Raw genomic sequence first — 24,486 nt, 5'->3', positions numbered from 1 at the left:
TGAAGATGAGGAAATCATTAAATTTATGAAGTAACCCCAACGCAACCTACAGACAACAAACATAAATACTTTTTGCTTAATTTATTTTATATTTTGTGGGAACCAACAAATTAGAAGATAAGGAAATCATGATCAACACAAATACAACAAACTACAGTCCGCCTCGGAACAGGAATAACTAGTGAGGAGGACTGAGAACAAACTACATCACTTTATATCTTTATTTTACTTAATATTGTATCTTTTTTACTTTACTTAATATTGTATCTTTTATACTTTACATAATATTGTATCTTTTTACTTTACTTAATATTGTATCTTTTTTACTTTACTTTATATTGTATCTTTTTTACTTAACTTTATATTGTATATTTTTTACTTTACTTAATATTGTATCTTTTTACTTTACTTAATATTGTATCTTTTTACTTTACTTAATATTGTATCTTTTTTAGTTTACTTTATATTGTCGTTAAATAAAAATAATAAAAATAACTTTTTAACTTAAAAACTACCTTAAAACATTAATATGTATCCCGTGATTTTTCATGTATCTGCGCTAGCACTTTTTATAGCACTAGAAAGTTCAGCATGGTGTTATGAATACAAAAAAATCAACACTTGCAGAGTACAACGTAATAATTAGTGAAATTCTAAAGTGAAATCTATGACATGTGATAATTACTATTTCTTATAACGTCTCTCATTAGGGACGCTGATTTTTCATTTTTGATAATAGTTTCTATATTTTCATCAATCTATGTTTAACACTTATTAATAGCTATATCATCATAAAAAAAAACAATGAGTGATATATTTATTTATTTATATATATATATATACTCCTAAAAAGGCTTTTACATAGAAGTGATACATGATGCAGTGTACGTAGGAGAATATCTGTATTATACAGGAGACACTGACAGTAAATAGATGTAATCCATTGTAAAGAAGGTACAAAATACATAATTGTAAAATTGTGATTACAAGAATAATGAGAAAATATTAACAAATAATTTAAAAAAAAAACTAAATATGAAGCAATATTAGTAAAACGTAAGAGTAACATAAAGTAAAAAATAAATAACAACAACACTACATATAAGACAAATCATTAAAACTAATTTACCAACGCTACTCTAATTTGTAGGATTCGACGAAGTGTTGGTATAGATTATGCTTAATTCTATAAATGGAGTCAATAAATAAATCAATAGCACCCCCATACTTGTTCCCCAGATCATGCATCCTATTGGTCAGTGAGTGTGTCTGATAGTTGGTCTTGTATGTATTACAGAAGAATGTTATATTTTGTCTTGTATTCATAGTCGGCACATGGAGTTTAATAGTGGCAAGGATGGCAGGACTATCGATTAAGTTGTTAATGACTCTGTGTAACACAACCAGGTCTGAAATAATTCTCCTATTATATACTCTCAGTATCGCCCAGATGAAAAACCACCATTCAGTATTATTGAAACGCTGCTTGTAATGGCTTTACCGGTGTTTAGTGAGCAGATCTGAATGGTCGGGTTCTTGCGAACATTCCTCTCCTTAGTCTCCTTCTCCGATTATTTTTTTTCAATGCCGCAGAAGAGTCCCAACTGCTCCCAGCCGCCAACTGGAACCAGTGGGACTATGGCATACCCAATTGGGGTATATTGTGAGTTTGAAGGTAGTGGGTAGGGGTAGAGGAAGGTGTAGAATAACCTGGCCATTCAGAACTGATCAAGAAAACTTCTAAAGCCATTTTAGGCAACGTTTTATTTCTGTATGGTGGTATTGCACTCCTTTGGCCTCATAACAAACTCCAATCGAGGGTGTTATAATCCTACTGGTTCCAGGCGATCGGGACTCTTTTGCAGTAGTAGATACTCTCAATATGGTCATGGTGAAAGACAACCATTTATTTATTTTATTTATTATATTTATTATTTATTAACGCCCTATCGGGCTTTTATATAGTAAATTGACAGTATATGTATGTAAGTGTAACATAATACATGGATAAAATAGCTAAATACAGGGCTTTCCAATAAGAGGTGTTATTTTGATATTCAATCGTAAAAGATCAATAGTTTCGTTGCTTGTGTGGCACGTAGCGCCGTCTTGTTGAAAGTAAACGTTGTCCAGATCAATACCATCCAATTCCGGCCATAAAAAATCATTAATCATCTCTCGATAGCGCAATCCATTCACCGTAACTGTTGCTCCAGCCTCATTTTCGAAAAAGTAAGGTCCAGTGACTCCGCCGGACCATAAACCGCACCAAACAGTCACACGTTGAGGATAGAGAGGCTTTTCAACAATAACCCTTTGGTTTTCCGAGCCCCAGATGCGACAATTTTGCTTGTTGACGAAGCCACCGAGGTGGAAATGGGCCTCATCACTCAAGATGATTTGCATTTGATTCACTCAAGTGAATTTTAATAATTTCAATGCGTTATTGAAGCGTGTATCGTTCCATTTTTATTAATGGCGTAGTTTCTACTTGTCAAATGTCAAAAAATGACAGCTTTAAAAGTAACATCTACCGAAATAGCGGGCTATTTAAAATAACACCTCTTATTGGAAAACCCTTTAAATAATAGTACTTGAAATGGTAAAGTAAATCAATGTATAATATACATATCAAGTATGACCGTACATGCAAACAATAATTAATATGCGTCCAAAAAAATAAATAACAAATAAACTAAGGAGTATGTGAGTTAAACGTTGGAAGGTATGGAGACAAGACTTTTTTTTAGAATGGAATATTTGCTTGAAATGGCTTTAGCCGTGTTTTGTGACCATGTATAGCATAGCAAGATACTTCCCAACCTTCCTCTCCCACATCTCTTTAGCCTCCTCAAACCTGAATTTGGGTGGGCATAGTTCTGCGAACTCCAAACAGTTGTCATTATTGTGTTATTCGCATACAAAAAAGTTCAATATACGTCGACAACATCTGTCATTAGAAAATACATAATACTTCAGATGGAAATTCCGTGTTTGTTCTACCGGCATTTCAATGGAAAGTGCTCCTAAGAAGTAATGTCATTGATCAATTCGTCACCGATGCACAGCCGCAGATCAAAGTCGTGCCCATAGACATATGAATAATAGTAGACCTGCCCTAAGTGATTAAAAGCGTATTATCCCCACTCCCCATACCGGTTCCATTGGAGCCGGCTGGGCTCGCGTATGGCCTCAAGTGAAATTTGAAAACGTGACGTCATCATTCTTGTGCGAACTATGGTCGAGGCATCATCGGTTCATTTTACGAAATAACACGGCAAAATGTTGACTTGTGATATGAAAACTTGTAAAAATAGATGTGAAAAAGAGAATAAACCCAATTGTCGTATTACATTCCATAAGTAAGCATTATTTTACTTTATTTTAAGCTTATTCACACCGTATTATATGGATCAGTTTTAAAAACATATACTATCACATCACAATGTAGCGATTCTCAAGTGTGCTCATCGTTGTTTACTGGGGTAAGTAAATTATGAAACATTTGTAAAAGTGTGTTAACTAAATACTCTGAAACTAACTACGACTCTGCAAACAGAAGAAATTTACTTTGCCGAATTTGGACTTCGCAAATTAGTTCATAACGTGGCGAGTAATTTGCGCTCCCATGTAAAAATGTCTATTCATTCAAAAGCAGATTTTACTTTTAAGAACTAAATGGTGATATTATAATGCGAGATGCCTATTTACTGTCAGATTGATTTATTGACGAATCACAGTCAGCTTAACCCCCTTCGTTCTTCAACAGTTGATTTTACCCCTCGCCATTATCTTCTCGTCTATTAATTCCTATGTCTGTGGTCGTGCCCAACATTTGTATACGGTTGACGTTTTTCCGCATGAGAACTGCTCGTTTTTATAGATTGCCAACCAGAGTTGAGCACACAGCATTGAAACTTTTTATTCGACTTCATTATTGAAAGTTCCGGTAAAATAATAAAATATAAATATAAAAATACTGGCGCACACCCGTGAAAATTAAGGGATAATCTTTTCTTTGACACAACAATCAGTTCTTAAAATTATAATTAAAATAATATGTTATGGATACGTTCGTCTCTCCAAGGTCTTGTCCGAATTCTTGACACAATCAGTTCCAATTTTGAAAATGCACTTGAATTCAAAACTCATTTAAAAAGAGTTAAATACAGACAAACCCACAACCAGGGTTAAATACAGACAGGCCCAAAACCAGAGTTAAATACAGACAGACCCACAACTGAAATTAGTATTTCTGATAATATTAGGTTTTTTGTTTAAACAAATTTAATTCCCTCACGATTCTGTTTTTTTCCAAATAATTTCATTTCCTACTACGGAACATATTATTTCCTATTAAATTTCCTAGTGGCTGAGTTGACAAATGTGGCTGGTTTTCCGATTTCAAATAACCTATCAATTTCAATCGGTTTCAACGCACGATAGGTTATTATTTTTCAAAGGAACCAAAACCGATCCTTGTGGGACGCCAGCATTTTTTAAAAACACTATTATCAAAAAGTATGATTTTTCTGCTGAATCTATCACGTATGACAATTTGCGTTTAGTAGCTGATAGTACAAGTATAGGTATGTTCAATGGTATTAGGAACTAACACAAATAATTCTGCCTCAACACAGGCTAGCCTAGTGAGGCGGTATTTGAGAAACCACAACTGTGCTTTTATTTTCTATTTACCTTCAAAATATTATGTTTGTATTAATAGTTCTTCATTTTGTTTAAATTTATAACCTTAAATATAAAAGTTACAAATTAATGTACACCATAATATGTATATATAGTTGTAATGTGTAAACTTTCTTAAATAAAGATATTATTATTATTATTATTATAGTACAAATGCGTTGGGTTCCCACCCAGGCGTCGTGAGTTGAATTCCTCTGCTAGCTATTAGTCCTTCATCACAATCTTCCGTTTCGTATGATGCTAAGTTTTTTGAATATTGTCAGGTTATTCGTAACCCGGGAATGTTTGTCTTCTTTAAAAATATATGTAGGTATTTATTATATAATGTATTGATTTAATTTTTTTCACAGGTTTAACCAGTCCTGTGAGGAGCATATCTTCGAGCTGCAGTAGTCCATCTAAAATTCCAAGTCCCGTGGGCACCATGGCTAGGGAACGACCTCCAATACCGGTAAGTTTAATATAATCACTGAATAGTAACCGTTATATTATTTGATTTTATACATAAAATGGGTGACAGATTACGCTATATATTAATCGCCATACAATCCCATACAGACCTGTCACATCTAAAAAGATGATGTGCTTAAGTGTGGGCGTGGCGACGATATGTGCTGTGATCTGCTAGCCAGGCTACATTTATAAATTATGCGACCCATTCTCCTACCTACGACAGGAGAAGGGGTGATAACAATTTACGGAGCCCCGTTATTACGCGGCTGTCATCTGTCAAAGTGACAGATCCCATACAAAGAAATGATTTTCGGCGGCAGTTCCCCAATTGATCTAATCCCCTCTGCTGAGGAAGATTACAGCGTAGTTTGTTACCCCAACTTATAATACGTATATGCGCGCATAATATAGCGTAATGTGTCTAAGGCTTTATGTTATGTATAATATGAATTTTGCAGATCCATTAATCTATGGATATTTGTAAATACTTATTATCTATTTTTCATTATATTGTTACATTCACAGGTAATATTATTTTATTTTATTTACTATCAGACCACCAAAAATTGTCAAATCATAAAAAATCAATTTCCGTGGCCTATTATGACAGGATTAGGGTAGATGTGACAAGAAATCCACCGTGGATTTGCTAGTAGCTTACCGCAGTTGCCTCGATTTCATGATATTTTGAACCTTAAAAATACCCCTGGCAAACTAATATATGTTAATCGCTTGGCAAGGAAATAATTTATATTAATATTATTCTAGCTTATTCTAGCTCGCAAATACGTTTATTTGTCTGAAAAAACGCGTCGCAAAATTCCGTGTCAAATGTTATAATTCCAATTTTCAATAGTCATAGTATTGTATTTATTTACAGGAAAACCTCACATGACTTATTTTTATTGTGACGAACGATTATTCAGCTGGAAATATAATAAAACTAAACAATATTTTCGTATGTCTTTAGTGTATAATATTTTTTTATAACTTTAGAGAGAAGAAAAAACTTTTCTCTGAATATCCCGACGAATCTACATATAAAAAAATCTATATTTAGGCGATGCACTACGTCGTGTAATATTTTAAATCGAGCCGTTATTTATGCAGCTTCAAAACTGATGAGAGGTTTGAATTAAACTTATTTATTTTATCTACCTATCTATACAGGGTGTATCGGCACGTACCCGACAAAATTTAACCAGCTTTTCCTTAGCACATTTGGAGTAAAAAATGTTATGGGCACTTTGCTGTCCGGTAACATTTTTTTTCAATTAAAAACAATAAATGATAAAAAAAATCCACACTCCGTCACTGTCATTGGCATTGTTTCTCGTGTTCAACAGCTGTTATTAGCAAGTGTGTCAAAAAGCGTGTTCGCTCTTTCATACACACTAAATAATAATAGCTAAAAATGAGACGAATGGTGCCATGCCATTTCGTTGTGATCGTAAAAGCGCGCTAATGTAGGTACGTACGTATATTATTCAACGAAACTCGAATACAATATTGCCATGTGGGTCCTCAAACTTTGACAAAGGATCAAACAGTGGTGACATGTGGTGAAAATATGAATAGTAATTTTTTTATTAAAAAAAATGTTACCGGACAGCAAAGTGCCCATAACATTTTTTACTCCAAATTTGCTAAGGAATAGCTGGTTAAAGTTTGTCGGGTACGTGCCGATACACCCCGTATACCTATATTATATAGAAATCACATGTGACCTGTGGTTAAAACATGTTTTTTTTAAACAGTGCCTTCTACAGCGCCCTTGAGGTGATTTTGCACAAAAAAGGCGCTATACAAGTCATCCAATTATTATTATTATTATTGGAAAAACATGTATTTTTTAAACAGCGCAATCTGTTGGACAATAAAGCAACACGCGCATTTGTTTTTCTATCTGCACAGACAGACTTTGGCACAGCAACGCATGGCGGGGTACTGTTAGTTATAAATAAATAAACACATTATCTGGTTAGTCGGTACAGTTTAAAAAAACATTGTTTTGCCAAAACAAGTAAGTTATTACGAAAATAGTTTAATTTTTAAGCAAAGTTTTAATTCTTGATTGTGGTTTTAAGCCTCCGCATTCCGAATATCTACCGATATATAACAAGTTTAACTCTTTAAGTTTTAAAGTTTTAAAAATATGTATGTGCTTTTTTTTAAGATAATATCTATACATTTGTTTTTCCGAAACATCAATTATATGAAATTTCCTCGATAGATAAAAAATCGCTAAGTAAGCTACGAAAATTATTTACACGTTTTGTTGTTATTTAATATGATATAGGCATAATAAAAATCAAAGCGTATCTTTAAATGCAACTAAAGCATTTGTCGAGAGATTTTTGGTGTATTTCAAACGAGTCGTGTTTTATTATATATTTTCTCTATTTTCGCTTAATTATTATCGTTTTTTATTACTAGCGCGCTCCCTCTAACATTCGTATTTACATATCTCCCTTTCAAATCATCTTTAAACGCTTACTACGGTGCCTAAAAGCGTAGGAATGAAAGTGAGATATGTTTTGATGGTATCATAACCTTCGTGAATACATTACGTTAATCCATGGTTCTGGTCGGTAGATATCTTCTGTGGTGTGACAAAAAAATAACTAATGTATATTTTATGTAGATTTTCTTTGTTTGTTTTTTTTTACGCGTTTAAATGCCCGCATTACGCAAATTAATATCTTTGTCTATGTAAATATATCAGTTTTATCAAAGTTCTGAAGTACTTCTTGCACATATAACTACTCCAATGTAACTAAAAACGTAAACAAAGAACGTCACGCATCGATTATTTTTAATCGAATAATAAATCCATTAAATAGACCTTGTAAAATTTAGTTTAGCAACGTTACCAAGCAAAAATTCTGTTATAAATTTTATACCGAAATGCATACCTTATGCATGGTGACCGGAAACTAGTGGTGTAAGCGGGAAAATGGTGAATTTACAAAAAATTTGGACTCGATTATGTTGTATTTTTTTTTTTAATTTGAGTTTTCATTTTCGAGTAAAACGAGTCTAAAGTTGTAATTTTTCAAATGTCAAAATTTAAAAAAAATAGGTTGCTAGGGGGTTGCTATCGTTACTATCTGTTACTATCTGTTACTACTTGTTTATTAATTGTATTTTAAAATGGTTCGTAAGTTTTTTTAACCCCTTAGTTTAAAAAAAATATAAAAATATAAATGTAGATTGCCTAGGAATTTCCCACTTATAACATTATTTTCCGGACACCGTGTATATAAAATTTAGATTGTGTTAAAATAGGCATTCATTTTCCTCATACAATCCAAAAAATATCTGCCGTCTATCGAGAACAAACCTAGTCGCGCAGAGCGCGGGAGGAACTTTTTCGAACAACACTGTGTCCCAGGTGTGAGCATTTTTGAAGTACACAAATAAATTTAAAAAATGAAAACCCTAGTTTTCTCAAAATTATGCAATTTAAAATAATGCGATACATTCCATATTTTGAAATAATTATACTATGAAATATAATAACACATAGATAGGCACAAAAAATGCGGAATTTAAGTGAAAAAAAAAGTAAACACAAATGTGTAAAAATATTATTATTTATTCAATCATATTAATCAATAAAAATAATAAGTATACGGACAATTCGCATTGTAATATCAAAGTCTGCATACGAAAGTCTAAGTTTAACTACAAATTCCAAATCGGATAAAGAAAAGTTTGGGCTTGTTTTCAATATTTCAATATTTCGTTACACTATTCAGAAATATACTTTTACACATGTGTTATAATATACTCACCTCACTCGTTTTTAGTATCACTACACCAGGCGGTTTGTTTCAAAACGAACATTCAGATGCATAGAAATGTCCCATAATGTATTGCGCTGCAAACCTTTGCTATACTTTGGCGAACTTTACGTTTTTGCTAGTATTCTGGTTATTTCAATGCGCGCTTTTCGGTGGTCAATGTACAACTGATGTTCTAGTTTATTCGAAGGATTCTCGAACCCTCATGGGGCCAAAAATCTGCGTGGTTTGCCTACAGCTAGTCGAAATGTTTGCCAGATTTCTTGTTAGGGCAAGTCCATTAATTTGAATGTCTATGATCTACCCGATGACTCATTATAAAAAAATATTGTATATTTTTGTAAATTATGATTGCATTGCATTAAACAATAGTGCATTATTGTCTACTTGGCTCCAAGTGCAACTAATTAATTGTTGATTAATCCGTCTATAAATGCTGTTGTCATTGGTAAATAAATTGTACAATGTCGGCATTGTTAGTTTTATTGGCTAATTTCCGTACCGTGAAACAGTCAAATTTAGCCATTTTGATCATTTATTATGTACAAGAAATGTGCATAATCGCTATGGTCATTATTTCGAAATATTTTCGATTCCGTAAATTAACTATATTTATATACTAGCTTTGCAAACCGGTTTCGCCCGCGTTTCTTTTAAGCATTGAACAAATATATTATTCGTTTTTCACACGTGTATGTTTGTATATGTTTATTATGCCAAATAATTCTTTTGTAACTTTATTTGCAGCTTTTGCAATGTAGTGGTTTTTGTACTGTTTTTGCAAAATAAAAACTATTTTTTAATAGTATCTATCTCTCTGGTGTAAGACCATCCTTCAGTATTGAAACGTTGTTTGAAATGGCTTTAGCTGTATTTGGTTTCCATCTCCTTCCCTTTGCCTCTACCTCCAACTTCACAAGACATCCCAATTGGGGATAACATAATCTCGGTGACCGGGTGGGTATGTCATCAAAATGACAATTCAACACACCTCCAAATAGTGATATAAAGTCATGAAAAGTGATGAAACAAAAACTAGGTTAAATAGGTCACATAGGTAACTATTAAACCTAGTTTTTGCTTCATTACTTTTAATGACTCTATATCACTTTTCAAAGGTATGTTAAATTTTAATTTTGATGAAATATCATGGAACCCATAATATCATTGGCTCCAGACGGTAGAACTATTGTGCAGTATTCACATAAAAAATATGGTGACCGGATAAATGATCAAAATGATAATTCATCACATCTTTAAAAAGTTATATAAAGTCATGGAAAGTGATGAAACAAAAACTTCATTAGCTCGGTTAGGTTTAAATTTTTTTTCCATCGTTCCTAATGACTTTATATCACTTTTTAAAGGTGTGTTGAATTGTCACTGTGTTGAGTTATCATGGAACCAAAAATATATATTAAGGCGACTTCACGTATTTTGTTGACCGTTAAAAACGATATTTCAAATCATATTTATAGAAATCTTTGTAATTCTCATGGAAAATTAGTTTTTTTTTAATAATTGATTTTCGTCTAGAAAATATATCAGTCTAGACTAGATAATTTAAAGGACGAAAGGGCTTTTCCCCAACCTTCCTTAGCTAAGGTCATGTGTGCGAACTTTTACAGCCACGGAGGTCGTTTGGCCTGACCCGCAGAACACCTCATCCCTAGAAGGAAGATCTATACAGATTTTAAAGAAAACTGATGCTCCAGAGAGCCCAATGAAATTGATAATGTACTTTAAAAAAAGAATACGAAATTTGAAAATATTCGATCAATTTCAACAATGTTTACACATTATTTACCTTTCTACTTGTAAGAATTACTATATTTGAAAATATTCGATCAATTTCAACAAATTTTACATATTATTCACCTTTCTATTTGGAAGAATTTCTATATTTGAAAATATTCGATCAATTTCAACAATGTTTACACATTATTCACATTTCTGCTTGGGAGATTTTCTATATTTGAAAATATTCTATCAATTTCAACAATGTTTACACATTATTCACATTTCTACTTGGAAGAATTTCTATATTTGAAAATATTCTATCAATTTCAACAATGTTTACACACTGTTCACATTTCTACTTGAAAGAATTTCGATATTTGAAAATATTCGATCAATTTCAACAATGTTTACACATTATTCACATTTCTACTTGGAAGAATTTCTATATTTGAAAATATTCTATCAATTTCAACAATGTTTACACACTGTTCACATTTCTACTTGTAAGAATTTCTATAATTGAAAATATTCGATCAATTTCAACAAATTTTACATATTATTCACCTTTCTATTTGGAAGAATTTCTATATTTGAAAATATTCGATCAATTTCAACAATGTTTACACATTATTCACATTTCTGCTTGGGAGATTTTCTATATTTGAAAATATTCTATCAATTTCAACAATGTTTACACATTATTCACATTTCTACTTGGAAGAATTTCTATATTTGAAAATATTCTATCAATTTCAACAATGTTTACACACTGTTCACATTTCTACTTGAAAGAATTTCGATATTTGAAAATATTCGATCAATTTCAACAAATTTTACATATTATTCACCTTTCGACTTGGAAGAATTTCTACATTCGATCAATATCAGCAATTTTTTACATATTATTCACCTTTCTACTTGGAAGAATTTCTATATTTGAAAATATTCAATCAATTTCAGCTGAAGTAAGGAAAATTGAGCCTTCTTCAGGAACATGGACATAACCACCGCACACTTCAATAATTACCCACGCGTATAAAATTAAGAAAAACGATTTTAAATACAAGGATTTTTTTTAATTTTACGGCTGAGAATCGAACCCCTATCAATTACGCTGACCATTACGCCACAAAAAGTGTAAGAAAGGCAGCATAAATAATATGTACTTAAAATATAAGAATTATGTATTTTAGAATTTTGCATGTACAACCGAAATTATACTGTTTAATTATTAATAACTAGTGGACCCCGCAAGGCTTTGCTATATCTAATCAGTGCAAAGATATTGCGTTACTAACTTCTTCTACTATTTACACCACACTCTTCTAAACACTCCTTGCACTAATAAATAATAATAATATTTGAATGATTTGTATAGGGCCGTTTTTGTGCAAAATCACCTCAAAGGCGCTGTACAAATATATATAATACATTTCTACAATGATCTATGTTATTACTAACTATAGATGGAGATAATATACAGTACAATACGCACCTGGTAGGTCACATGAGATTAACACTTAAGGTTAAACGCAACGCTCGTTGTATTCTACGTGTTCACAGATGGCGTTAATTAATTAATTTTGTTTAAATACGCTTTTGCAAGGTATTGCTTTACAATATTAAGACAAATCATTTGTTTGCGCCCGTATATACGCAATATGAATATGAATCAATAGTTTTGTTCCTTTAAAGACTTAATTCTTTCGAGAAAGGCACACAAATACAATATTTTACCGATGATTCAATCCAATATTGTATTTGTATGCCTTTCTCGATAGAATTGAGTTTTTATATGGACAAAACTATTTATTAATATTCATATTGCGTATATGAGGGCGCAAACAAATAATTTGTCTTAATACTGTAAAGCAATACCTTGCAAAAGCGTATTTAAACAAAATTAATTAATTAACGCCATCTGTGCACACGTAGAATACAACGAGCGTTGCGTTTAACCTTAATTAACATTAACTAATTGTTTATTAGCGAAATTTAGATACAGGATTTAGGACATAATTGAAAATTTGGATATAACTGAACTTTCTCTCAGGAATGGTATATTTAATTTAAGGATATGACAGCTAAAAAGGTAAGTTTTTAGTTTAGACCTAAATTCTGTTGGACTTGTTATGGATCTTAGTTCTGGAGGGAGTTTATTCCAAGCCTTCGGCCCAGATACTCGGAAAGCGCGATCACCAAACTTAGTATTTGGCTTGTGCTTAGGTTCCATAAGTCTGCCTACAGCTGATGATGTTGCTGATCTAAGAGTTGACTGCCTCAGATCAGTGTTTTCCGGGACGCATAGTTCAGAGATGTAGGGTGGGGCCATTTCATTGATGGATTTAAACATCATCCAGCACAGTTTGTACTGGATTCTTTCAGGGCAGTTGAGCCAGTGAAGGTTACGAAGGTGTTCTGAAATGTGCGAATATTTAGAAACCCCGGTACTGCTGCGTTAAACACTGATTGAAGTTTGTCATAACAACAAACTTTGAAATTTTCAGAGATATTGGTCGACTACTTTTCGAGTTTTGCGAGCGCAAACATACGCTGGCTGAATTTGTATATTTAAGATTATTTTGTTTTGAATATTATGAGTAACAAATTAGTAATTACGCTTTGTTTGCATAATATTTTTTTTGTTTGTGTATACAAAAGAATGAATACAAAAAGCGGGAATGTCATATGATATTACTCGTTTATAATATGTTGAAAACTTGGCCAATAAGATGTGTATATTCTTGGTATACCTTATATTGTAGGTAATAGGCATTAAAATCGCTTGACAAACGGAGTCTAGAAACATTCGATTTCAAGCACAAAACTGGTTTTTATTTATTTTGTGAATAATTTTATAAGAAAGCAAAGAAGTTAATCAAGTGAAACTGTCACAGATAATCTTAGCTATAATACTGTCTTGTGATGATTATTAAGGCGAAGCATAATGCCAAATCACTATTTTGATTAATCTTTATAACGAATTGGTGTACATTATGAAAACCAAAAAAATGCTTTAGTTAAATTGAAGGCTTTCCTATCGCTTCGCTTGAGTAGAATCCAAAACATAAATTACTCAATAAAAAATATAAATGCAAACTACTAAAAAAAATTTTTTTTCAATAGACATGTATGAACGCATAAAGGAAACAACTTTTTAAAAATACAGTTTTATAGCTAAGATTATCTGTTAAGTTTCACTTGATTAACTTTTTTGCTTTCTTATAAAATTATTTACAAAATAAGTAAAAAACAGTTTTTTGCTTGAAACCGAACGTTTCTAGACTGCGTTTGTCAAGCGATTTTAATGCCTATTACTTACGATATAAGGTATACCATGAATATACACATTTTTGGCTTGTAGCTTCCTCTTAAAGCCAATCTCATATCAACACTGCCTACAACGGAAGACCAACTCATATGAACGAGTGGTGATATCGCAGTATTTGCCTATTATCAGAGCGGAACCGGTTTCTTTGCAAAGTGGAGAAGTGAAAGAGAAAGATCTGTTCCAAAAGCGCGACTCTCTTTCTTTCTCTTCTCCGTTCTCCTCTCCGATGACGCCCGCAAATTATAGCTTCAGGTGCAACGTTACGCAATGTCTCCGAACGAGTAAACAGTAAAAACTTACGCACTGCGGCGCTGAGGCAAACAATGGTGTTACAATAATTAATTATTTTTACTGATAGATTTATTCGTGCTTCAATCCACAATCGTAACATTACATTACATTGCATAACTCGGGCATTACGTTGCACGAACTAGTGTTGAGTACTTCATACAAGATGCCGCTCATTTCCACTCAAAATTTCGCTCAAATCCACTCATTTGGAATAAACTTCCCCCAGCCCTTACCAATATACAAAATTTGGCTGAATTTAAACGGGTTTTAAAAACAAAATTATTCAAAAAATTATATAATTTATATTCTCATGAATCTAAGCTTCTTTTCAATATACCATAATAAGCCAGGTTTTGAAGTTTCCGGTAATTGTTTGGTTTCGGTTTCCTCCTTATTGTACTTTTATGTTTAATGTCCACCTATTATATAATATTTTAATGTTTTCCTGTTTTTTATAATATTTTAATTTTAAAGTTCTTATTTTTCGTGCACTGTTATTGTCTTTTATTGTTGTCCTCTACTAAAATAGCACTGTTATTGTTAAATTTTATTCTCTGCTTTTGTGTAAACCGTTTATTCTTTATTTCATATTATGTTATTAATTTTTTTTAAAGGAACACAATAGGAAATTTTTATTTTTAAGTTTATTATAGTTAAGCGCACTTGAAGTGAAACAACACAAAACTGCACTATATAAATACTATGTTATTATTATTATTATATTACAAATGTGCTGCCACCTCACAAAATATATTTATCCCAACTATAGACATTTACATTAATAGACCAGCCAATCAGGGAAAGGGGAAAAAACTAAGTGTGAGGAGCGCGTGAGGTAACTTTATAATAATAATAATAATATTTGGCTAATTTATATAGCGCCGTTTTCGTGAGAAATCACCTCAAGGGCGCTGTACAAATATATTTCTTAAATAGTTAATACTAGAACTACTGACTTATCTCTAAGACTTATATCTAGTGACTTACGACTAAGGCCTATAACTACTATCTTAACGACATATATACGAGTATTTACATATTTGGCAACTTACAACTAAAATTAATATTAACAATCTAATTTTACTAACGCCAGAAGAAGAAGGAAGTTCTATTATATTAGGGTGTTTTTATTGTTAGCTGGATATATATGTTAAAGGAATGAAATTAATGAATAAAATCAATCGTCAATCTTAAACGCATTTAGATGATTCATATGCTAACAATTAAACCGATTGACTTGTTATGTTCCCGCTAATATTGTCCATTGTCCATTGGTAGGCAAGTCAATAGCAAAATTGAATGAACGGAATCGCTAGATAATGTAACAATTACGGTATAAAAAAAGAAATATTTTGATAGAATGACGGATTTATGGAAATGAGTGTCTGAAAAAGTGAGTTTTTAGTTTGGATCTAAATTCTGTTGCGCTGGTTATACATCTCAATTCCATAGGAAGTTTATTCCAAGCCTTAGGGCCGGATACTCCGAATGCACGATCACCAAACTTATGTGATTTGTCAATAAATTAATCTGACAGTATAAGGCAACTCGTATTGTAAAATCACTATTCAGTCCTCGAAAATAAAATCTGCTAAAAAATTACTAGTCCTTTTTACAATGGCGCCCAAATTGTTCGCTGCGTAAAAAACTTCAACAAACAAATACAAATCGGGTAAACAAAAGTTCGGGCTTTTTTCAAAAATTGAATATTTTGTTACAAAATTAGTATACACTTTTACAAATGTGTTAAAATTTACCCATCTCACACTTTTTAGCATCGCAACGCCAGGCGGTTCGTTCAAAAACGAACATTCGGATCCCCAGTTGATAAGTCCCACAAAGTACTGCGCTGCAAACCTTTGCCTTAGTTGAGCGAACTTTACTTTTCTGAACAGGGTTTGGTTATTTCAATGTGCGCTCTTCGGTGGTCATGTTATGATTGAGTCAAATAGTGTAGCAAAATACATATTAAATTTTTGGACACAAGCCTGAACTTTTGTTCACCCTATTTGTAGTTAAGTATTTTAGAATTTTGCGCGCCATTGTAAAAAGTACTATTCATTTTATTTTCGCGAACTAATCTTGACTTAGAATAGTATAGATAGACGACGGGATGTCAAAAATAATATCCGCCATCTTTAAGACGAGACCAACCAGAATCTTAACGACATAAGTGAAGCAGCCGTGCACAAAAATATGCGAAGCGCGGTCCTGGGGTATTGAACAGACCTGCGGTTGAATTTGCCCTATCAAATCCCTAAAATAATGTGGGAATATTAACGACATAATAGATGAAGTCGAGTAAAAACAATTCGGCGCGCGGCCAGGTGTAATGGACGGAACTATGGTCGAATTTGCTCCAGCAGGCCAAGAAAATCGATCTTTCCGTGGGGTTTATTTTAATTATTTATGATGAACGTAATACTAAATTCTCAAATGTTTCTAGAGGGATCCCTCGGGAAGTTACTAATTCATCGTCTAGAAAAATAAAATCTGGCGCTTATCGTTAATTTTATACTTGAAAAACGTTTTATAAAATTTTAAAACCGTTTTACATAAAATATTTTAATGCTAAGGTCCTGTTTTTATTAATCTTAAATATAAATAACTCATATCTGCAGAGATCCCTCTAGAAACATTTGAGATTTTAGTAATATGTTCATGAAAAATAATTAAAATGTGAGCGTCGAGCAATCCCCCGTTATTAAAGTCTTATGTCGCCTTACTGTACGAAAATCGGTAACAAAACACGTTTTTTTTCGCCCTGAATCCATATGAACAGACGACACATATAGAAACTGGACGATTGAAAGCATCGTGTAAAACGCCCATAAGGCTAGGAAAATGTTAATATCTATTGTTATTTGTTATTCTACCAAAACCGGTAACAATGAATGTCTGTTGATTGCAATTCACGACAATACAACTCCATACATAACTTTATGAATACACCCACGGCCAAAGAGGGATCAATGAATCACATCGATGCATGCATATTGAAGAACTTCAAATCTCGGTTGAGTCATCATTGAATCACTTTGGCGGAATTGGCATTAGGTCACCAGGAGATGAAAATAAAACATTATTTGTGATTTCTAAATTATCGCGCTTTTAGGAAACGGTACTTTTTTTAGTTAGCGTTTGGGCAGATGTTTTCATTAAATTAGTACTGCTGTCCAGTTATTCAAAGATGGAAATTGTGGTCTTTAAATGTGGCACGAATTGTGATCCTTGTGGAATATTGATTTTTTTAAATGTGATTACCGCACAAGCATCCCCGATTGGGGTGGGGTATTATGAAAAGGAAGGAGTTGGACGGATTCCGAGTACCTGGCTATTCAGATCTGGTCAACAAACATGGCTGAAGCCATTTTAAGCATCGTTTTGATACTTCTCGGTGGTCATTCACTAAGGCGATACTGAGAGCATCTAACTATGATTGAAGAATTTATATAAATAAAATAAAAAAATAACCTTTGCGTCGTTTCCTCAGATTCCAAAATTAATATTTTATAAATTTCAAATCAGTATATATGAACAAAATAATACAAGCTGGAGTTCCCAGCATTGTCGGTTTTTTTTACAGAGTTTTTCGAAATCATATGTAATGTCAATAATTTTCATCATCAAAATTCTACTTTAACGGGTGGCAATTTTTTGGGATGGGGGTGATTTTTAGGGTGACCGGATAACTCCTCAAAATGACAATACAGCACACCTATAAAAAGTGCTATAAAGTAATGAAAAGTGATGAAACAAAAACTAGGTTAAATAGGTTACATATGTAACAAGTCGTATTTAACCTAGTTTTTGTTTCATCACTTTTCATTTTTTTTTTTTTTTTTTTTTTTTTTTTTATTATAAATTTTTAAAGATACAGGTATATGCAGTCCCACAAAGCTGTCACACATGACGGCTTGTCTGTAGGTTCTACAAATAATATATATAAAACATTTTTAATTTTTAATACATGTATGACACAAAATTATACAATAAACAATATCACAAAATAATATATATCAAAGTACCTACCTATATACAAATTATTTAGGCAGGTACGTTGAGATGTTCAGGAATATATCAATAATAATGTTCAGAGATACATTGATTCATCGCTTATTAGCCAACGCTTAGTGTTTTTGGGGCAGGGTCTCTCATTATTCTGAGGTTTAAAATAATTATTAAATTTATTGAAAATCTCTGGTATTAAATATTTAAGCGTTCGGCTTCCATACTTATTTGTTACTCTTGGAATAATGAGGCCCTTATTTTCAGTGAATCTTGTTGTGTGATTATGCACCGGTTGCTTTTTATATTTGCTATCTCCCTCATTATCCATTATAATAATGTACCAAAGAAGACCCTTTATTGGAAGTAGGCCCTCAGAACCATACAGTAGTTTTAGATTACTTCTTTGTCTGTAGATATTCGGTGGTACAATTTTTTTTATTATAGCAATTTGTAAGTTTTGTATATATTTAATATAAATATTGCTTTATAGGTTACATATGTAACAAATCTTATTTAACCTAGTTGTTTTTCATCACTTCATAACTTTATAGCACTTTTCATAATATTATTGCACTTTTTATAGGTGTGCTGAATTGTCATTTTGAGGAGTTATCATGGAACTGTCTAATTTATTTCCACATTATATCTATAATAAGTGGACTCTTTCTGCTTCAAAGCCTTCAGAGCCATTGAAGTTTCTATGTCCTTGAAGGATTTCAAATAAGCATTCAATTCTGCAATATCATCCGCGTAACATTCTAACGGTGTCTCTAGATACACGATAGAAGGTAATTATTTTTCAAAGGATCCGAAACCGATCCCTGTGGGACGCCTCATTTACTAAGTATATTATTATCAATAAGTATGATTTTTCTTCCTCATCTATCTACGATAATAATAATGATAATTACCGTTTAGTATCTGAGTCCCCCTCTCCAGCTTGTCAAGTCCTCCATCATTGCACTAGCAACGTTTTGCCAATATCTCTAAATAGTATAAAATAAAAACGCTATCCGCGTCTGTCTGTTTGTCCGCTTACTTCTTCTAAACTACGCAACAAATTTTGATATGATTTTCACTATCATTTAGAGAATTTCTTTCGGAAGGTTTATAGAAAGTAGAGAAAAGTCTATGTTTTGTTAGTAGTACATTATTTTGATGTATCTCATAAGGTTTAGCCAGCGTTATTAATGTAAGCGCCCGAGAATATTTTTTTACGACTTGATTACAAAACATCGACTTTTTTCTACTTTCTATGAATACAATATGCATGTATTATATGTATAAACCTTCCGGAAGTAATTCTCTAAATGATTGTGAAAATCCTATCAAAATCCGTTGCTTAGTTTAGAAGAACTGAGCGCACGAACAGACAGACGTGGATGGCGAATTTTTTTTATACTATTTAGAGATCGGAACATCTCGAACTTTCTTAATCCATGTTTTACTCTTCAATCATTCGATTAATTCTTCATCGATATCTCGATTACATTATCTAACACTGCTTTCTATCTATAATCTCACACGTAACGCCGTATCGACCGTCGAACCGTAATGTGTTTTTTACCGCTATTTAAACCGATAGTGATAGTACAATTTTTTATTATTTGTGTGCGCATTGTATTAAGGCGAAGCTTAATGCCAAATCACTATTTTGATTAATCTTTATAACGAATTGGTGTACATTATGAATTCCAAAAAATATGGTTTAGATAAATTGAAGGTTTTCCTATCGCTTCGCTTGAGTAGAATACAAATAAAAGAAATAAATAACTCAATAAAAAATATAAATGCAAATTACTAAAAAAATATTTTTTCAATAGAAATGTATAAAAGCATAAAGGAAACAACTTTTAAAAACTACAGTATAATAGCTAAGATAATCTGTGACAGATTAACTTTTGTGCTTTCTCGTAAAATTATTTGCAAAATATATAAAAACCAGTTTTTCGCTTTAAATCGAACGTTTCTAGACTCTGTTTGTCAAGCTATTTCAATGCCTATTACCTACGATATAAGGTATACCAAGAATATACACATTTTTGGCTTGTAGCTTCCTCTTTAGTGATTTTTTATAGAAAACTGTTGTCGGATTAGGCCTGTCCCAAATTACATCATCAAACGACATTTCGATGATACATAAGAAACGTGTGTGGGTTTATTTTTTAAATATAAATAATATTCATTAGTAGTTAGAGTGTACCGGGCTTTGTCCAAGTTTAACTCTTTTTTGTTGGAACAATTTATTGAAATACTAGCTAACGCTTACCCGGCTTTGCTGAGGGTTTTCCTTAGGAGATAGACATATATCATCGCAGATTTTTCTGTAGGCCTTTTAAAGATATACAATTCCGTAGTATAGGGTTTACCAATAAGAGGTGTTATTTTGAATAGCCCGCTATTTCGGTAGATGTTACTCTTGAAGATGTCATGTTTTGACATTTGACAAGTAGAAACTAAGCCATTAATAAAAATGGAACGATGCACGCTTCAACAACGCATTGAAATTATTAAAATTCACTTGAGGGAATCAAATGCATATCATCTTGAGTGATGAGGCCCATTTCCACCTCGGTGGCTTCGTCAACAAGCAAAATTGTCGGCTCGGAAAACCCAAGAGTTATTGTTGAAAAGCCTCTCTATCCTCAACGTGTGACTTTTGGTGCGGTTTATGGTCCGGCGGAGTCATTGCACCTTAATTTTTTCGAAAATTAGGCTGAAGCAACAGTTACGGTGAATGGATTGCGCTATCGAGGGATGATTAATGATTTTTTATGGCCGGAATTGGATGGTATTGATCTGGACAACGTTTACTTTCAACAAGACGGCGCTACGTGCCACACAAGCAACGAAACCATTGATCTTTAACGATTGAATATCAAAATAACACCTCTTATTGGAAAACCCTGTACATTATTTTGATGTATCTCATAAGGTTTAGCCAGCGTTAGCAATGTAAGTGCCCTAAAAATATTATTACGACTTATTTATAAAACATCGACTTTTCTCTACTTTCTATAAATAAAATATGCATGTTTCATGTATGTAAACCTTCCGGAAGAAATTCTCTAAATGATAGTGAAAACCGTATCAAAATCATATGTAATCTCTTTTCATACTCCAAGCAGGTCGGTTACAAGACAGTACCTACCATATTATTGTAGCAATTCTATATCAACGTCCCAATATTACACTCCTATGCGACGGATTCAACAGCTAGGAAATAATAATACTACGATGTTGTTGATATATTTAGTACATCAATTTCAATATATAAGCTTACCTTATTGAAGTTTTTTTCATCAAGTAGTTAAATATTTTGATAAAACTATTTAAATTGACAGTATCACAGTATTTTGCACGTTAACAGTATTTTGTCGGCTGAAAGAAAAAAATATTTTGGATTTTTTATTTTTATATTTTGCTCACTGTCTCACTGGCTCCAGGCGGTTGGGAGTAGTTGGGACACTTGTGTGGTATTAACGTAAAAAAAATAACCTTCAAAACAATGGGAAGGTCACTGTCTAGGTCTGATTTCGAAACAAAAAAACTCTGTTTAAAGCCCGGGCAACGCCGGGCACTTCATCTAGTAGTATGCTATGTATTATTTTCAATGATTTAATTGTAAAATAACACAAATTAATCAAATACAATTTGCATGTACATGCCAGAATTTGATTCCATGTCTTCTGTATTCGTAGCCAATTTTTTGTCAAGTTATAACATTCATATAATTTTGATAATACAATACAGTTATCATTTTAACTTTTGGTTGATTAACTGAATTCTGCACCTGCGAGGGTTTATAATATGGTTGGTTAGATTCCCCTATCTCCCCTGTAATATTATTTATACAGTTCTATTTTATCGGCTTTAGAGTAGGTTCAATTGCCTCAACGTATCGACCTGCCCGCCGCTCCCCCAGGGGTTTGGCAAATCTATGAACACGTACAGAATACCTCCCACATACGTTATAATAAAAATTATTACTAAACCTACCTGTAAAAATATACACACAGGGGTGTGCCATGTACCGTGACTATTTTATTTTTTTAATTTATAAAGATATTTGCTGACGTGTACCCGTCGTTACTGGGAGTTATCCTTAGGCGATAGACATATACCATTACGGAACTTTTTGTAGGCCTTTTAAAGATATACAATTCCGTAGTACATTATTTTGTTGTATCTCATAAGGTTTAGCCAGCGTTAGCAATGTAAGCTTACGAAAATATTTTTTTACGACTTGAACAAAAATCGATTTTTCTCTATTTTCGATAAATATAATATAAAAGTATTATACATATAAACCTTCCGGAAGAAATTCTCTAAATGATAGTGAAAACCCTAACAAAATCCGTTGCGTAGTCTAGAAGAACTAAGCGCAAAAACAGACAGACGCGGATAGCGACTTAGCGCCGTCTTGTTGAAAGTAAACGTTGTCCAGATCAATACCATCCAATTCCGGCCATAAAAAATCATTAATCACATCTCTATAACGCAATCCATTCACCGTAACTGTTGCTCCAGCCTCATTTTCGAAAAATTAAGGTCCAATGACTTCGCCGGACCATAAACCGCACCAAACAGTCACACGTTGAGGATAGAGAGGCTTTTCAACAATAACTCTTGGGTTTTCCGAGCCCCAGATGCGACAATTTTGCTTGTTGACGAAGCCACCGAGGTGGAAATGGGCCTCATCACTCAAGATGATTTGCATTTGATTCACTCAAGTGAATTTTAATAATTTCAATGCGTTGTTGAAGCGTGTATCGTTCCATTTTTATTAATGGCGTAGTTTCTACTTGTCAAATGTCAAAAAATGACAGCTTCAAAAGTGACATCTACCGAAATAGCGGGCTATTCAAAATAACACCTCTTATTGGAAAACCCTGTATTTAGAGATTTGTGGCTTTTGTTTATTTATACCTGTCTGACTTTTTAGTAAATATATGTCTTAAATTATATGTTAATTGGATTTTACCCGCGGATTCGTTCGCGTTGTGTTAGCGAGAAATTACCTTACAAAGATTTTTAAAGAAAAGTAGCCTACATCGCTTCTCAGTCCTCCACTATCCCTATGCAAAAAAAATCACGTCGATCGGTCGCTTCGTTGCGACGTCAAAGAAGGACAAACAAACAAACATTTTTTAAAAAAATATTAACGCGCTTGCTCTGTCATTCGTATCTACATATCTCCCTATCAAACCATGTTTAGCAATCTTGCCATTATTTTTGAACGCTTGTAACGGTGGATTAACACATATTCGTCCCGTAGCTTACAACACCGCTCAAGTCGAAAATTGGCGGTTTTCACATTTTAATGCCGATAGATAGAGCTGCTCATTGCGCGTCTAACCATTGGTCACATGATATAGATTTCAGTCAATTAGAAGCCTTCATTCAAAAAGTAGTAACAGCGCGCAAGTCGGTTAGCCTCTCAACACCGCACAAGTCGTTAGTCTGTCATACATTTCTCGTAAGAGTACTTCCCGCTCCGTGATTATTATATTTTTATGTGAGTTTTATCGCTGAAAGGTCTTTGCAAGATGTTTTAATAGAAGATTAAGAGGTAAGCTATATAATACAGTAATGTTTATTGATTATCACATAATATTCATATAGAAAGAAATCATTATTGAATATCTTCATTTACTTAAGCGGTGTTTACTAACCAGCTTTTTTAACTTGGGCGGTGTTTCAAAATGTATTTTATTTCTTTGAGGAAGCTCAATAATTGAAATACACTATGGATGGAGAAGAAATTGATTCATGGAGTTCAGGTGATGATGGTGTTTTGCAAGAAATCTAAACTCAGATCATGTGACAACATAACGAACAAAAGCGGCAATATTTATTTGAAAATTTCTGGAAGAACATGAACTGGGAGCAGCAAAGATCATTTATAACTTCTCATGTTAATAAAGTACCAAAGAAAATTACAAAAAATCCAGAAATCATCCAAAAGAACTGATAGTCGAACTTACGTTTTCAAGATTGATAATGTACGTCACCAAGTCTTTAAAAAAATGTTCTTGGCCACTCTTGGCATTAAAGATTCGTTTATAAGATATTGGCTGACAAAAACAGACTGTGCCATGCCTCCAGATTTGTCTACTTCAACCAGTAGCGCAGAAATCCAGAGAA

At 32.8% G+C, this 24,486-nt stretch overlaps 1 protein-coding gene across 2 annotated transcripts in view; it reads left to right on the top strand.

Annotated features, from left to right (window-relative positions):
- The window catches only part of LOC149409635 (uncharacterized), a 78,267-nt gene that overhangs the window by 20,940 nt on the left and 32,841 nt on the right, over window positions 1-24,486 (top strand). For both annotated transcript variants that reach the window (XM_089649489.1, XM_089649488.1), the window contains exon 2: window positions 5,058-5,158. In XM_089649489.1, the coding sequence (XP_089505615.1) occupies window positions 5,058-5,158 (101 nt within the window). The remainder of the gene's footprint in view (window positions 1-5,057; window positions 5,159-24,486) is intronic.

The sequence above is a fragment of the Hesperophylax consimilis genome, chromosome 30, assembly GCF_061612785.1.
Source record: "Hesperophylax consimilis isolate HC1 chromosome 30, BYU_Hcon_1.0, whole genome shotgun sequence".
NCBI classification, from domain to species: Eukaryota; Metazoa; Arthropoda; class Insecta; order Trichoptera; family Limnephilidae; genus Hesperophylax; species Hesperophylax consimilis.
This window is presented reverse-complemented; position numbering and strand designations above follow the sequence as displayed.